This window comes from Lucilia cuprina, chromosome 4 (genome assembly GCF_022045245.1).
Source record: "Lucilia cuprina isolate Lc7/37 chromosome 4, ASM2204524v1, whole genome shotgun sequence".
Taxonomy (NCBI): domain Eukaryota; kingdom Metazoa; phylum Arthropoda; class Insecta; order Diptera; family Calliphoridae; genus Lucilia; species Lucilia cuprina.
Genome location: NC_060952.1, coordinates 91,949,004 through 91,966,720, shown reverse-complemented (window position 1 = coordinate 91,966,720; position 17,717 = coordinate 91,949,004). Strand labels below are relative to the sequence as shown.

The 17,717-nt window shown below is 25.7% G+C and overlaps 1 protein-coding gene across 1 annotated transcript in view; it reads left to right on the top strand.

Annotated features, from left to right (window-relative positions):
* Nucleotides 1–15,971: 15,971 nt before the first annotated feature.
* Nucleotides 15,972–17,717, top strand: part of LOC111678440 (flocculation protein FLO11) — a 2,625-nt gene continuing 879 nt past the window's right edge. The window contains exon 1 of the mRNA XM_046947981.1: nucleotides 15,972–17,592. Coding sequence (XP_046803937.1) covers nucleotides 16,047–17,592 — 1,546 coding nt within the window. The 5' untranslated portion in view covers nucleotides 15,972–16,046. The remainder of the gene's footprint in view (nucleotides 17,593–17,717) is intronic.

The following is a 17,717-nucleotide window of genomic DNA, read 5'->3' as shown; positions in this document are numbered from 1 at the left end:
TCTAGTCTATAGTCTAGTCTATAGTCTAGTCTATAGTCTAGTCTATAGCCTAGTCTATAGTCTAGTCTATAGTCTAGTCTCTAGTCTAGACTATAGACTAGACTATAGACTAGACTATAGTCTAGTCTATAGTCTAGTCTCTAGTCTAGTCTTTAGTCTAGTCTATAGTCTAGTCTATAGTCTAGTCTATAATCTAGCCCATAGTGTAGGCTTTATATTCTATTTTATAGTTTATATAGTCTATTCTAGAGTCTAGTTTATAGTCTATTCTTTAGTCTACTATCCAGTCTACAATCTAGTTTATTGCCCATTCGAAATCCATAGAAAAATTTTCAACCATATTTCGGAGTACGATAGTATTTAAAATTTGCATTAATCATATACAAAGTTAGTATTCATTAATTTTTACTTATTTTTCTAAATAAATTTTATTTTACTATTTGACGTTTTTATTACTTTTTTTCCACTATTGTCATGTTGTTGTTTATTTCTTTCTGTAAATTGTTTGGTTTTTTATTTATATTTTACATAACCACCCCTTTTTGTTTACGCCTGCTATTTTAGTTGACGTTTTTTTTTTTCGTTTTTGTTTATTTTCTGCTAGTTTTGCGAAATTTTCTGACTACGTCAATTGTCAACTAAAATACCAAATTTCTCTAATAGTCACGTTCAATTTTATTATTACACAAATAACCATTTCATGTAGAGAAAAATCACATACAAAAATAAATGTTTTTTCTTTTGTATTACAAAAAAAAAGCACACATTTAAATGCGATTTAATTGTAATAATAGCGCCATTTCTTATCATTGTTGTAATTTGTGTTCTATTTGTAGGGGATTTATCACACTCTCCCTCTCTGTCTTTCTCTCCCGCTCTTGATCGTTTGATTTACTCTTCATTTAGTAGATTTCAATTACCCCAGAGTATGAGATTTCATTGAAAAAAATATTTTTAATTTTTATTGTAATTATTATTTAAATATTATACCATTTTGTACTTGGTACAATAAGGAATTTGAAATAGTCATCAGGCATTTCCATTAATTTCTGGTATTTATAGGAAACAGATTTATTTTTACGCTGTTTTTATTCGTTATCAATTGTTTTTTGTTTTGGAAAAAGAATTTACTATTAATTTTGCAAAAAAATGGGAGGTGTTTTTATTTGATCTATAGCCGGGAAAAATGTATTGGTTTTAATTCTAAAAACGTAAATATTGTTATTAGTTTTTATGTTGTTGTTATTAAATAATTAAGTTATGACGCAGTGTAGAAATTGTAAATAGATTAATATTGCATCATTGCTGTTTTAATCAGAGAATATTTTAATATTTTGATTTAAAAATAACTAAAAGAGATGTTTATACAAGATGTGATTCAAGGGAAGGCGAATCGTGTATATGGTAATGACATTTCAACATAGGCTTACTGTCAAATTCCATATAGGTATAAAATTGGGTTCTATAAATTGACATTCGAATAATCGAACAAACGACTTTTTGTCGAAAAAAGTCGGAAAAAGTCAAAAATAGCTATAAAGTCGAAAAAAGTCGAAAATAGTTGGAAATCGAAAAAAAGTCGAAAATCGTCGACCAGTCTGAAATTGTCGACGAGTCAAAAATAGCCGAAAATAGTCGAAAAAAAGTCGGAAAAAGTCGGAAAAAGTCGAAAAAAGTAATAAAAGTCGAAAATTGTCGAAAAAAGTCGGAAAGTCGAAAAGTTGAAATACAAAAAGTCGACTTTTCGTTTCAATTATAGAAAACTTGTATAAAACATGATACGAATTAGGGTTCTATAGTTGAAACGAAAATTCGACTTTTCGACTTTTTGCATTTTATGAAAAGTCGACTTTTTGCATTTTATGAAAAGTCGACTTTTCGACTTTTTGCATTTAGTTAAAAGTCGATTTTTCGACTTTTCGACTTTTTTCATTTAATTAAAAGTCGACTTTTCGACATTTTCTGACTTTTTCGACTTCTTTCTATTTTCTACTTTTTTCGATTATTTTCCGAATTTTTTGGAACAAAATAGTCGACTTCGACTTTTTTCGCCAAAAAGTCGATTGTTCGATTATTCGAAAGTCGATTTATAGAACCCTAATACGAATGGAAAATTGCTATCGTGAACTTGTTATGAACAATTCATTCACAATAGTTGATTTTGTATGGAACAGCTGTTCATTGTTTACAAAATTCCATCAAAAAATTTGACAACAGGGGAATTTTTTCCCATGACAAAACAGTGAACGAAAAAAGTAAAAAAGCAACATATTTCACGTGATAGGGATGAATTAGTAATACTTAGTGCATCCTGGTATAATATGACTTCACCTCATTAGTTTAGCGATGAGTAAATACTAGGATTCTATAATTGAAACATAAGTCGACATTTCAAAAAGTAAATTTACAAAGTTGACTTTTCGAGTTTTTTTTTTATTTTTTAAGTCGACTTTTTATATTTTGAAAAGTCTACTTTTTAATCGATTTTCAAAATCGATTCTTCAACTATTTCCTTACATGATAGTCGACGTTTCGACTTGTTAGGAGAATAAAGGTGACTTCGGCTTTTCCATTTTTCGACAAAATAGTTTTTGGCTGAAACGAATCCCTTCGATCTTCTACAATTTTCAATTTTAATTTTCAACATATTTACATGTATGTATAAAGACGACTTTTTAATACGATTTTATTTTTTTTGTCTGTAAATGTAAAAACGTATCCTTTTCTTTTATAAAGTCGCTATTTGAACTTTTTCCGACTAATCGAGTTACAACAACTTGTATTTGTAAAGTAAATTTTTAATCTACAGATATTCGATTTATCCACTATTTTTAAACTATATAGTAGACTTTTTTACACAAAAAATCGACTTTCCGATTTTGTTTGACTTTTCTTAACCTTGTTCAGTTTTGACTTCATTTTTTTCGATTATAGGTCAGTAATTCGATTGTTAGTAACAGGATTTTTAAAACCTTCTATTAAACATTAAATATTTTAACTATTTATATTATTTTTAATTATATTAAGAGTTTTTAACATTTCACCTGTGTGTTCAAAATACAAACTCTTAATTATTTTATTTTTTTCGCAAAAATAACCAGGTAAACAACTGTTTTAATAAATTGTATTTTTTTGTTTTTCTTATTACTTTTTTGTGTTATTTATAAAGTTAAGTGTTATTTGTTGTTGTTTTCTTTTAGTATATATTTTGTAAAGTAATATTTTCACATCATCATTTACACATGTGTCGTATGTATCACCTGTTCTAGTTTATGAGTATGTCAACAATATGTTCTTTTTTTTGTTATTTTAACCGTTTTGAAACCATAAAATTCTTTACAAAATTTTTGTTTTTAGAATCGAAATTTTTTACAACAATTGCCTACATAAATTTATATATACATACTTACAAACCGTCGTATGAAGATAAAAACATAACGGTAAAAAATGAATAAAAATAAAATCGATTGACTCACCTCAATTATCATTAAGAAGAACAAGTATGAGAGTGAGAGTACTCAAGTAAACTATAACATCATATTATATACATATTATATACATATGTATTTACGTTTGTATGTAAATAAAACTGACAACGTCATAATGCAAAAAATTAATGTTATTTAAGACGTCTTCATACGAGCACGAGAAGAGTACGGATGGGATCGTCTTAACGCAATATGTAATGAAACCATCACACATTGAGAGAGAATACGGATGGAAAATTCTATCTATTTATCTATCTATCTATCTATCTATCTATCTATCTATCTATCTATCTATCTATCTATCTATCTATCTATCTATCTATCTATCTATCTATCTATCTATCTATCTATCTATCTATCTATCTATCTATCTATCTATCTATCTATCTATCTATCTATCTATCTATCTATCTATCTATCTATCTATCTATCTATCTATCTATCTATCTATCTATCTATCTATCTATCTATCTATCTATCTATCTATTATGGACGGGATCAGGGTTGTATTTTTATGTAAACTCATTCAAAAAAAGTGAAACATCTGTTTCCATCTTACTTTGTTATTAAACACAAAAAATATTCTACGAATGGAATTTCATTTTACTTTTTTATTACATTTTACGCTCGTAAATGTAAATCGTATAAAATGCATATTAATATATTAAAGTGCCTCCGGTAGGATCGTACAACAGGTCCAATTGAGCCCTACGTGTAATTCTTCGGATTTGATGTATAAACTGTATACATCCTCAAACTAATTAATATTAAACATTCTAAAAGGTTTTTTTTTATTTTTAACAAAAATAAATCTAAAATACAAATGTTTAAACAAGCAATTTATCTTAATTTAATTCTACGAAATAATAAAATTCGACATAATTTTTTGCGAAAAATAAAACAAAAAATTCTTGGAATTTTAACCAAAAAAAAAAAACAATATTTTGTTTTTTTTTTACTATTATAAACATTCACTATATATGTTTACAGTTTGAAATCTTAGCAATTATTTTTTTACAAATTAAACTCTTTCAAAACTTTATCGTTATTAAAAAATCTCTAAATCTAGTATTAACTAAATTATAAGCTAAAATTAAATGAACACACAAAGTAAAAAATTCTCTCGTACTTTTTACAAAAAAAAAAATCAGTTTTACGAAGCATATCAACTTTGACCTACATTATTATTATTTTTTTGTTTAGTTAAATAAAAAAATAACTAATTGTTAGCTTTAAATTAAAATAGCACAGAGTAGTTAAATTAAAGTAAAATTGGGTAAACATTTCACATATTTGGACACAATATTGGGTGAAGGTTGTTGAGTGATGATTTTTTATTTTATATAATTTAATTAAATTAATAAAATGTCAACTTTTGAATATAATTACTAAATGTACTTTACATTTCTATTGAAAATGTACAAAAATTGTAGCATAATTGCCATAGATTTTAACAATATTTATGTATTAATGCAGAGTTATCTCAATTTTCAGAAATTACAATTGTTCAGAATTTTATATTTTGTCTTATAAAATTGTCAGAAATGCTTTTTTTGAGAACGTCTTAAAACAAAAAATTGCGGCGAATTCATTTATTCATTCAATAAGGTGAAGTCAGCTGATTATTTCATTGTCCATTAAAATTTAAACTCCATATAAAGATAGACAGATAGATAGATAGATAGATAGATAGATAGATAGATAGATAGATAGATAGATAGATAGATAGATAGATAGATAGATAGATAGATAGATAGATAGATAGATAGATAGATAGATAGATAGATAGATAGATAGATAGATAGATAGATAGATAGATAGATAGATAGATAGATAGATAGATAGATAGATAGATAGATAGATAGATAGATAGATAGATAGATAGATAGATAGATAGATAGATAGATAGATAGATAGATAGATTGATAGATTGATAGATTGATAGATTGATAGATTGATAAATTGATAAATTGATAGATTGATAGATTGATAGATTGATAGATAGATAGATAGATAGATAGATAGATAGATAGATAGATAGATAGATAGATAGATAGATAGATAGATAGATAGATAGATAGATAGATAGATAGATAGATAGATAAATAGATAGATAGATAGATAGATAGATAGATAGATTGAGAGATTGAGAGATTGAGAGATTGAGAGATTGAGAGATTGAGAGATTGAGAGATAGATAGATAGATAGATAGATAGATAGATAGATAGATAGATAGATTGAGAGATAGATTGAGAGATAGATAGATAGATAGATAGATAGATAGATAGATAGATAGATAGGTAGATAGATAGTTAAATAGTTAGTTAAATAGTTAGTTAGTTTGTTAGTTAGAAACGAGAATATAGAACACTAACCTAAAAAAGTTCTTAAAGTCGAACAATTTCCAAGTTGTAAAAAGAAAAAACTATTTTGATCAATTCTAAAACGCTGAAAAGTTTGATGACTTTTTATCTATAAAAGATCGTAAACAAAAAGTCAACCATTTAAGTCCAACATTAACTTATAACCGAAACGCTTTGCTCCATATAAAACAAACTTGTAGTAATTTTTTTTAATTTGCCAATGACTCACAAGTTACAGTTAAACGGTCATTATTCTTTTTCGTCTTATCTAACAAAGGTTATTAAATGTTTAACCTTTCAAATAAGCTTCAGATCATGTATTTTATTTAATTTCCCTAATGACTATATGTTTCCCACTATTTCAGCAGAAACAAAATGTATCCCCTGAGAACAATTTTTCCCCAACTCTTAATCAAAAATTAAATTTTGGTTCTATTTCATCATTTATAGAAAATATTGAACTTGTTTTTTTTTCAAGTTCAATATTTAATTTAGTCATATTAAGAAAAAATACTCCTACTGTAAAAATTTTAGTATGGTAAAATGTTTCTAGACAACTCATCATTTTAAAAATGTGTTTTACATTTATCTCCATATTTTTTTCGCTGTTTTTTTTTATATATTTCCCCAGTTCTTTAACCTTTTGCTAAATTGTATTTGTTTGTTAGCGGTACTCGTAATTTTTAGTATGTTACGAATGTAAAAAGCTAAAAAATTGGGTTGATAAAAAAAGAGAGAACAAAATCTGAAATTACGGTCATTAAGCTTTTATATATGTTTCTACATTTGGCAATTATGGATGATATGAAAGAAAAATTTTAAATTAAAAGTTATCAGTTAAAAAATATTAAACTTTAAAGGAAATTATATCAAAATGGACTTTATAAACTTAGCAACACATGTTTAATGTCATTGTCCACTTTTTGAGGTTTAAATCGAGTTTACTGGATAAACTATAAGTTGATAAAGGGCATTTCACACGTTCACACTTTACGTACGTAAAATCTAATGAAAAAGTAAAATTAAATTCCATCCGTATAACAAAATAGAGAAAAGTTGTATAATTTATATTTTTTGTGTTGAAACGATTGGTATAAACTAATAACAAAGTAAGATGGAAACAGCTGTTTCACTTTTTTTGTATGTGTTTACATAAAAATACATCCCTGATCTAATGCGACCTGCTTGTTTTTTTTAATAATTTCAAAAACTGAAGAGAGCCATACGACTGTCAAATTTTCCATACGTATTCTCTCTCAATGTGTGATGGTTCCATAGCATATTGCGTTTAGACGATCCCATCCGTACTCTTCTACATCAAATTTTGACAGATCATATTACTTGTGTGATCGTGTAAATCCTGCTTAACACTATTTCCAATGTCTGCTACTGCTATTTTCACCATAGACTAGGGTTCTATAGTTGAAACGAAAAGTTGACTTTTTGCATTTAATTAAAAGTCGACTTTTTGCATTTTATACAATGTCGATATTTCGACTTATTTCGTTTAGTTAAAAATCGACTTTTAGAATTTTATAAATAGTCAACTTTTTCCAAATTTTCGACTTTTTTAACTTTTTCCGACTTTTTTTAAGTTTTTCCGACTTTATTTAACTTTTTCCGACTTTTTTCGACGTTTTCTGACTTGTCGCTTTTTTTTACTTTTTTGACTATTTTCGACTTCTTCCGACTTTTTCCGACTATTTTTGAGTTTTTGACCTTTTTTTCACTATTTTAAAATTTTCGACTATTTTTGACTTTTTTTTTCTACTATATTAAAGTTTTCGTCTTCTTCCGACTTTTTACGACTTTTCGATTTTTTTCGATTTCTCGACTCTTTTCACAGACGACTTCGACTTTTTTCGACAAAAAGTCGATTGTTCGATTATTCAAAAGTCGATTTATAGAACCTAACTATAGACTTTCAAACAAACGACTTTCTGTCGAAAAAATTATTATAAATCGAATATCTCGTAAGAAAAATAAACAAGAAAAAAACTTATTATCATTTAGTGAAACTTTAAAATGTCTGAACTGTCTGAGATCACACTTGCATTTTAAAAAGAAATAAAATATGTAACCTTTAACCCCTGCAACTACACGCACATTTAAATTGATGCTTTTATAGAACAAAAATTTTGTTGCTTTTTCGTTTTTAATTGACTTTTTTGCGGAAATTGATAGATGAAAGCAGAATTTTAAAAGAATTAATTATTTTGTTTATCACAAAATTTTCTATAGAAAATTAAAAATATTGAAAATTTTCTTTAAAATATTCAAAATATTAAAAAAATCTATAGAAAAGTATAAATTATTAAAAAATTGATTTTGTTCTTCGGCCTGTTTTACGATTTCAATAACAATTTGTTATACTTTAGAGAATTTGAAAAGTTTTAAACTTCTCTCAAATGTATTTATAAATCAATGACTTTTTGATAAATTATTATTCTTTCTAAATATAGAGGTCATTTAACTATTTATTAAATTAAGAAGAAGAACACCAAAAATCAAACTAAATTGTCTTTTGTCTGCATTTCTGACATATAATTTTCATTCTCCACCAAAAAAAAAAAAAGATTTCTTTTCTTTTTATTATTTAAAATTGTTTATTTTTTACGCATTCTTATGGTAGTTTGTATGGAAAATTCTTAAACACAAAAGATCAATTAATTATTAACAAATAAATAAAAAATAAAAAAAATAATAAATTTGCATAATTTGTTTATATTGATTGTTTTTATTATAAGTAGAGAAAGAAAAAGAAAGCTTTATTTAAAACATAATTTATTAAAAATATTATTATAAAGCTAAGTAATAAACTAAATTAACTAACACATGCTTAAGGTGTTTTTTTTTACAATTTTCCTATAAATTTCAAAACCTGTCTTGCATATAAATTATAAAATATAAACGTAAGAATTTTTTTATTGCATTTTGTTTAAACAACAACACACCCACTTTATATAAAAAAATAGTGGGTAATGAAATGTTTATTATAAAAAAGTTTTCTTTATTCTTGTAAATATGTTTTTAGTATGTTTACCAAAGTTTAAAAAGCCGGTTGCTAATATCAAAGTGGGTTTTTTTCAAGTAAACATCCGCCAATTACCTTTAACTGTTAAATATTTCAACTTTTTAGTCTAGATTTTAAAAGTATTGTACGATTTTTAGTTTTTAAAATTTGCATTGCCTGTTTTTTACAAAAAATATATATTTTTCTTAAGAGAATCCATTAGAAAGCTAAGTAAGCTTAGTCGCCGCTAAATTTTTAAAGACGCCGTTGGTATTACAGTTTGTCGCTGGCACTGTGATGTAACAATGTTTGTAAACAAACATTGGTGTTGCCAATTTGCAGAATTTTATTTAAGAGTTTATATCTGCAACAACCATCTTTTAGGTATTAATCCACAAATATTAAAGTAATTTTAATTATAAGAAAATTGCAATACAAGCAATTATGTTTGTATGTATATTAATAATTACCTATTTTATTTTGCAAATAATAGAATACGATCAATTATACATGAGGAAATACAGAGGTGGGATGAAGTTTTTAAACATTTGTTTTGTTTAAGCTAAACAAAAGTAATAGGTAATAATTTTTATTTTACTTTATTTACCGACTCATTTGGTCAAAATATCAATTAATTAAATAATTGTTTTATAAGAAAGTTCTCGTACATTTCTTTTTTTGCCATTTTTCTTCAGCAAATGGCTTGTGTAATAGTATTTTTTTCATTACGGCCATTATTCAATGCAATTTAGTTGTTTACTCATACAATATAAATTTAGCTAGAAAGTAATTAATTTGAGTGCCCACATCATCGATATTGTTATAAGGTTATGGCAAATATTTTTTTAATTTTTTCTTTCATTGAATAATATTTATTTGAAATAAATAAATATTTATCAGATACTAGAAATAAAATATTAAAAATTTCAAGTGGAAAGCAAAAAATTTTAGATCTTGAAATATTTTTAATGAAAATTAAACAAAATTATCGAAAAAAAAACTTTCTAAAGAAATTTTAAAAATTTTAAAAATGTGTATTGAATATTTTTTTAAGAAAAATGGAAATATCGAAAAATTTTGTAGAGAAAATTGAAAATATCGAAACATTTCATATAGAAAATTTAAAAAATCGAAACATCTAATATAGAAAATTCGAAATATTAAGAATTTTTCTAAAAAAAATCGTAATTTTGAGAATTTTTCTAAAGATTATTCATAATTTTGAGAATTTTTTTTTATATTTTAAATTTTATCTCTATAGATATAAAATATTAAAAATTTCATGTGGAAAGCAACAAATTTAAGATCTTGAAATATTTTTAATAAAACAAAAGTATCGAAATAACTTTCTAGAGAAAATTTTAAAATTTTAAAAATTAGAAAAATTTTCTATAAAAAATGCAAAATATTGAAAATTTCTTAAAGAAAAATCAAAATCACCCCTATCGCCAATCATCATTTCACGTGAAATATGTTCCCTTTTCATTTTTTTTTTTCATTCACTAACTTTTTTGTCGTGAAAAAATTTCCCTTTTGTCAAATTTGTTGATGGAATTTTGTAAACATTGAACAGCTGTTCCATATAAAATTAACTATTGTGAATGAAAGAATTCAAGGGAACAAAATTTTCACTTCTATTGGCGATAGGGCTGAATATGAAAAGAAAATATAGAGAAAATTGAAATATCGAAATGTTATATAATATTGAAACATAGAAAATTCGAAATATTACGAATTTTTCGAAAGAAAATTTTTAATAATAAGAATTTTCATTTTTAATAAAATTCGAAATTTAAAGAATTTTTCTAAAACAAATTTAAAATTTTAAGAATTTTTCCAAAGAAAATTTGAAACTTTTAGAATTTTTCTAAACAAAATTCAAAATATTAAGAATTTTTTTAAAGTAAATTCAAAAAATTAACTAAATTTCTAAAGAAAGATAATTTTTTTTTAAAGAAAATTCGTAATTTTAAGAATTTTTCTAAAGAAAATTAGAAATTTTAAAAATTTTTCTAACGAAAATTAAAATTTTGAGAATTTCAAAAAAAAATTCAAAATATTAAGAAATTTAAAAAAAAAAAATTCGAAATATTATTATTTTTTTTTAAAGAAAAGTCTTATGTTGAAAAATAGTTTGCCGAAACTTTTTCTGTTGAAATTTGAAAACATCGAAAATTTAAAAAAAGTCTGATTATGGAACATTTTTTTTAAATAAATAATTTCAAATAGTATTTCTATAGAAAATTTAATTTAAGATTTTTTAATTTGAAACTTCTTTAAAATATTAATAAAAACATTAAAACTATTCATTTATTTTCCCATTTTTTTCTTAAAAACACATGCTCTTTTAAAATTAATTAAAACAAAAGTATAATGGAAATATTTGTTTTCCTCCTACAAAAAGATAAAATAAAAAAAACAGTTTTAATAAATAAAGAAATGCTGATAAGAAATAACAAAATATTTTCATAAGATTTACAGTAGAGCATATACATACTAAGCAAAAAATTAAAAAAAAATATATATATATGAAAAATATTAAAAAGCCACTATTTAATATGTGTGTTCCACTTTTAAATCACAATAAAAATCCATCATACAAAATGGTTCATTTATTTTATTTTTTCATTTAATTTTCCTACACTTTTTACTCGTTTTTTTTTTTTTTTTTTAATTTAACACATTGCAGTTAAGTATATTATTTGTAATATAAAGTAATAATCAAGTTTATTGAACTACATTTTATTTTTCTATTTATGGTTATTTATGAAAATTATAATCATTATGTGTGTTTATTTTTTTTTTAATGTTATAAAGGGTGAGTGATATAAAGGAAAAAAATGTAACGGGATATAAATATATATTTAGTTTTTTTTTGTAATAAAATAATAATTTATGTTTTTAGTTAAATTTTTACAATATTTATTTTGTTTTGTAAGTGGGCTAGTCATATGGCTCACTACTAGTGGTTAGAAAACAGGTAATACATTTGAAATTTAATCGCCAATAGAAGTGAAATTTCGTTCCCTAGAAATTTTCACTTCCCACGAAGGGAAAATTGCTATGAAAATTGAACTTATTGTGAACAATTCATTCACAATAGTTGATTCTGTATGGAACAGCTGTTCAATATTTACAAAATTCTATCAACAAATTTCACAACAGGGAAAAAAGTTAGTGTGACGAAAAAAGTGAAAAGGGAACATATTTCACGTGAAATGATGATTGGCGATAGAGGTGAATATATTAAGCTTATCAAAAAATTTTAATGAAAATTTCAAAATATCACATTAGTTTATATGAAATTTTAAAATTTTTAAAGTTCTATAGAATCTCAAAATATTGAAATAATTTTTAAAAAATTAAAAAATTTTATAAAAATTTTCAAAAAATCACAATAGATTTTTTAAAATTTTTTTAAATTTGCTATAGAAAATTCAAAAATGCAAAAATTTTCTATACCTAATTAGAAATATTAAAAAGTTTCATAAAAAATTTAAAATATTTTCTATGAAATATTCAAAATATAGAAAAATTTAGATTTATTTAAAATAAATTTCAAACATTTTTTATACAAAATGTTAAAAAATTTTGAAACTTAAAACATTTTCCATAAAAACTTTAAGATTTGCGTCAAATTCTTGATTTTTAGAAACATTTTTATCGATTTCTTTAATTAAACTTTTCTTATATGTTCCCTTGTATTTCTATTCTATTGGGTTTGTGCTAATGTTTGTAACGCACAATAATATTGGTCCTATACCTTAAAGCATACCAATCGGCTCAGAATCATTTTCTGATATAGCTATGTTTGTTCGTCTGTCCGACCGTCCATGTAAACATTGTAATCAAACTACAGGTGGCAATTTTGAAGATAATTCAATAAAATTTGGTACATGTTCTTCTATTGTCCCACGAATGAAGCCTACTGAAAATGGTTAAGATCGGTCCAATATTTCACCTAGCCCCCATCTAACTGAACCCCCGAATAGGGCTTCTAAAGCTTGTAATTTTGGAGATAATTCAATGAAATTTGACATATGAAGTTCTGTAGTACCGTAGACGAAGCTTATTGAAAATGGTTAACATCGGTCCATTATTCCACCTGATACAATCGCACCCGCCAAATAGGGCTTTTAAGTTCATAATTATGTTTAATATACTCGTATCTCGACAAAAAGCTGCAAAACTAAGTTCTATACTAGACTTGATGACCCTCACGAATTCTATAATTATAATCTCATATAAACCTAGACCCTATGAAAAGGACCCATCAAAATTTCACTTAAATGTCCAGAATTTTATTCAAAATAAACGTCTGAAAAAAAGTTCAATTCAATACTTTATTATGAAAACTAATTCACATTTTATTCTTAGACAGGTGTAGGGTATTATATGGTCGGCCTCGCCCCTATAACTTCTTACTTGTTTTTACATTGTATTTAAAGAGTTAATGTTAATTACACAACTAAATTTTCCATCCCTGAATAATTTTTGACAAGGATAGTGTTGAAGGAAGTTAAAAAGTAAACAACATTAAACGCATTGCCAACCTATTTGTATACAAAAACCGCATGTTGCAAAAAAAGCAATTGGCAATTAAATGCATTGTTAACATTTTTTAATGAATGAACATTAACATTTTTATTAAATTTATGGAAAATATGAAAAAAAAATCTTATTTTAAAACGTATAAAAAATTAAATATTAATTTTAACATAAACAATATTTGTTGCTTTGTATTTATTGCTTACAATTCTTTTGTATTTTTAACAAAAATATACAATTGTTTAAAAAAAAGTACATGCATTGATTTGCTTGCAAAAAACTTTGTTTTGTATTTTATAGAAAATAAAATTTAACAAAACAAAACTTCAAGGTCATTACTTATAAAATATATTTCAAATAAACAAAAACTTTAACTATTAAATATTTAAAAAAAATATATGGATATTAAATAACCTACTAACGTTAAGATTATTACACCATTTCCTTTAATTTAAGAAAATAAAAACTTATTTAGATAATTAGTATTTTACTAATTAATAAAACAACACCAAACTGATGACATTTACATTATAATTTTCTTTCCTATAAAAAAAACTTGTTATAAAGAATATGGTATTAAACTGTAATGTTAACCACATTAATATTTTATATCTTTAAAATTATTATTTTACTTAAGAATGTAACTGAAATTAAATATAATCTCAATAGTATTTTTCTTTATACACATTTAAACCACAAAATAAAAAAATAATGATGTATGCTTCTTTTCGCTTAAGTCGCTCACTTCTTTCGGTCGTTCCTATTATAAAAAAAAAAAATTATCACAAACAAAACGTTTTCAACAATAAAATTGAAACAAGAAAAAAATGACCACGACAACCACATTAAATAATAAAAATTTGGACAAAAATAAAAGGCAATCAACTTTTATTTGAAATCCCCAAAATACACGCGACAATGACATATGATTCATTATAACAATTTAACGTAATGACAAAAACAAAAGAAATAAAAAAAGCTTATAATTAAAATGAAAACTATTTGAAACGTCGTTATCAAATTATAGAAAGCTGACATTAAATTGATTTCACTTTCAGGGTTAAATTAGATATTACGAGAAATTTTGCAGTGAAAAAAATTTACTTTGGGGTGGTTGTTTAAGTGGGGATTTCTTTGTGGCTTGTAAATTAAAGATTGTCAATGAATTACAGAGAATTCTGTAAGTAAATGGGGAATTTGACTTTGTATTGAAAGATTAAAAAAAATTGTTTTATGTAATTTATACAGAGTATTCAATTTACCAGCCCTGCATGTCGACCAGACAAGAATAGTAGTTATAAAAGAAGAAGAAATGTAAACAAACAATCAATAGAGTTACCATCAGATTTAGAAAACAAATGCATTTTCGGAAAATAATAGACTTTTTATTTTGGAACTTTAAACTTTATAGAAATAATAGAAATCTTAATTTATCGATAAATTTTATATAATAACATTAAGTTATCGGTATAATTTCTAAAGTTTTTCTGTAGAAAATTAAGTTATCGATAAAATTTTTATAGAAAGTTAAAATTTTCCATCAATTATCTATATAAATTAAAGCAAGTAAAATTTAAGAAAAAACTTAAACTTATAAATAAATATTGATATTTTTTTTCTTTAAAAATTAATGTTATCGATAAATTTCTCTAGAAAATGAAAGTTATCGCTATATTTTCTTTATGAAATTTACTCTATCGATATGATTTTATAGAAAATAAAAGTTAACGGTAACTTTTTTTTACAAAAAACTAAGTAATGTTATCGATTACTTTTCTAAACTGTTGATTAAGTTGTCGATAAAAATATCCATAAGTTTTCTAAAGAAAATATGGATATCGAAGATTTTTCTCTAGAAGTTAGTGACCGTTTTTAAAAATTTTTAAACAAAAATAAAGTAATGTTATCGAATACTTTTTTAAAGAAAATTGAAGTTGTCCATAAGTTTTCCAAAGAAAATAATGATTTTTCTCTAGAAGTTAAAGAAAGTTATCGATATAGTTTCTATAGGAAATTCAAATTATCAATAATTTTCCTTGAGAATATCAAATGAAGTTATTTTTACAGCAAATTAACGTTATCGATAAATTGTTTTTAGAAAATTAAATATATCGATATACTTTCTTAAGAAAATTAATGTTATCGATAGGTCTTTTTTTAAAATTTTAAGTTATTCACAAATTTTCTATAGCAAACTAAAATTTTCAATATATTTTCTCTAGAATATTGAACCTATACAAAATTCTTATTATCGATAACTTTTATAAACAATCTATAATTTTAAAAGTAATAAAATTATAAAAAACGATAATATTTTTATAGAATATTTATGTTATCAAGAAATCAAATCCATTTTTGAAACTTGGAAATCGATTTAAAGCGCTAACTTTAACAAAAAACTGTAAAATATTTACACAAACATTTGCATATTTCACAATTCTGTTAATTAAAATTGTCATAGTAATTAGTATAGAGAAGCAAACAAAATGAATGCTTTTGCAATAACAACAAAAAAACTAGAGTTAAGTTAAAATGTCTAAAACAAAGTGTATAATTTGTCCTTCTTTTTTTATTGCTTTTAGCATTCACTTATTAACGTAAAAAGGCTTCAGACTGTTTTATTACAATAAAGTATGACCTTACCAACACGTCCAGCTCCCGCGCCACCTGGATCACGAGCACAAAATGCAGCGGCGAATGCAAATGCTAGTCTAGAACAGTTACGTCTACAATTACAACAGCAACAACAATTACAGCGCCAACAACAAAATGTCACCGTACCAAAGTTAACAATCAAATTACCACCACCACCTAAACAACCGTTGGCAACAAATGTGTATAATGGCGGTAGCGGTGGTTCGATTAATAACAACACAGGTTCAATCACTCGAAAATTTCCCCAAGCACGTTATGCACCGGCTACCAATTGGGATGATTCACCCTTTGATATTTTAGCTGGTAATAGTACAGGATTTGGTGGAGGAATGGCAACAAAAAGTCAAACTCAAGCCACAACAAATGGTAATTATAAAAAACAACCACCACCTAGACCTCCACCACCTAAAGTGCAACCAAAAAAGGGTGCCGCTCCCACGCCACCAACACAACAATCTACCAATATTTTAACAAATATATTCCATCTTAAGAAAAAATCCTCCAAGGCACCAACACCCAATAATTCCGCTTCAAGGATTTATGGTTCAGCCACTTATGGTACTACAACACCAACAACAGGGTCTTCGAAAAGTAACACAACTTCACTACAAACTAATGGATTTTCGCACACAAGTTCTTTGACTACAGATTGGAATAGTGCCTGGAATAATACAGCCTCCTCTACTATGCAAACAACACATCAAACAGCTGTTACCACAGAAGCTCAATTAATCAGTTTTGATTCTCCACCGAGTTCACCAACATTTACACAAAAATCCAATAGTGATTGCTTAAGTGTGGACAGTTTTAGTTCGGACTCTAATTTCAGTTCGCCCAACAATGGTTCAGTTTCACAGCCAGAAAGTGGTTTTGAAGATGATTTTTCCGCCTCTGCAGGACGTTCTAGACCAGCCACTACCAGTCCTTTAGATCCATGGGAAGCTCTAGATGCCTTTGGTCATTCCGAAGCGACAGCAGCAACAACTACACAACCTCGTTATGGCAGTATTGGTACTGCACCCGTAAGAAATCTCAGCACAATCAATACACGTCTTCAGAATAATGGTGATAATCCTTTATGTAATGGTAAAAGTTTATTACCACCAGCGCCAACGCTCAATATGCCCACAATTATTAAACCGAAAATCTCTCAAAAACCTAAAGCGCCCAAACCACCATTATTAGCTAAACCCTCAGCATTTGTTTCCTCCTCGCTATATTCAGATAATTTAATAACTCCACCCTCTCCGCCTATGCCTCAATGTGCTCCACCTCCACTACCACAAACAACAACATCATCATCATCATCTTTTGCAGCCTCATCATCGACAGTAAAACCAACATATTCTATACTGGATGTTATTACCGGTAAAGTGGATGCCATACATTTGAGTTCGGGTATGGATGATTATAATAGTGAACCTTTGGAGCCACCACATGGTATTGCTTTGTATGATTTTGATAGTACGGAAGAAGGAGATTTATGTTTTAGGGTAAGTAAAGCGAATACAATTTTTAACAAAGGTTTATACAATTTAAAAAATACTATAGTCTAGTCTATAGTCTAGTCTATAGTCTAGTCTATAGTCTAGTCTATAGTCTAGTCTATAGTCTAGTCTATAGTCTAGTCTATAGTCTAGTCTATAGTC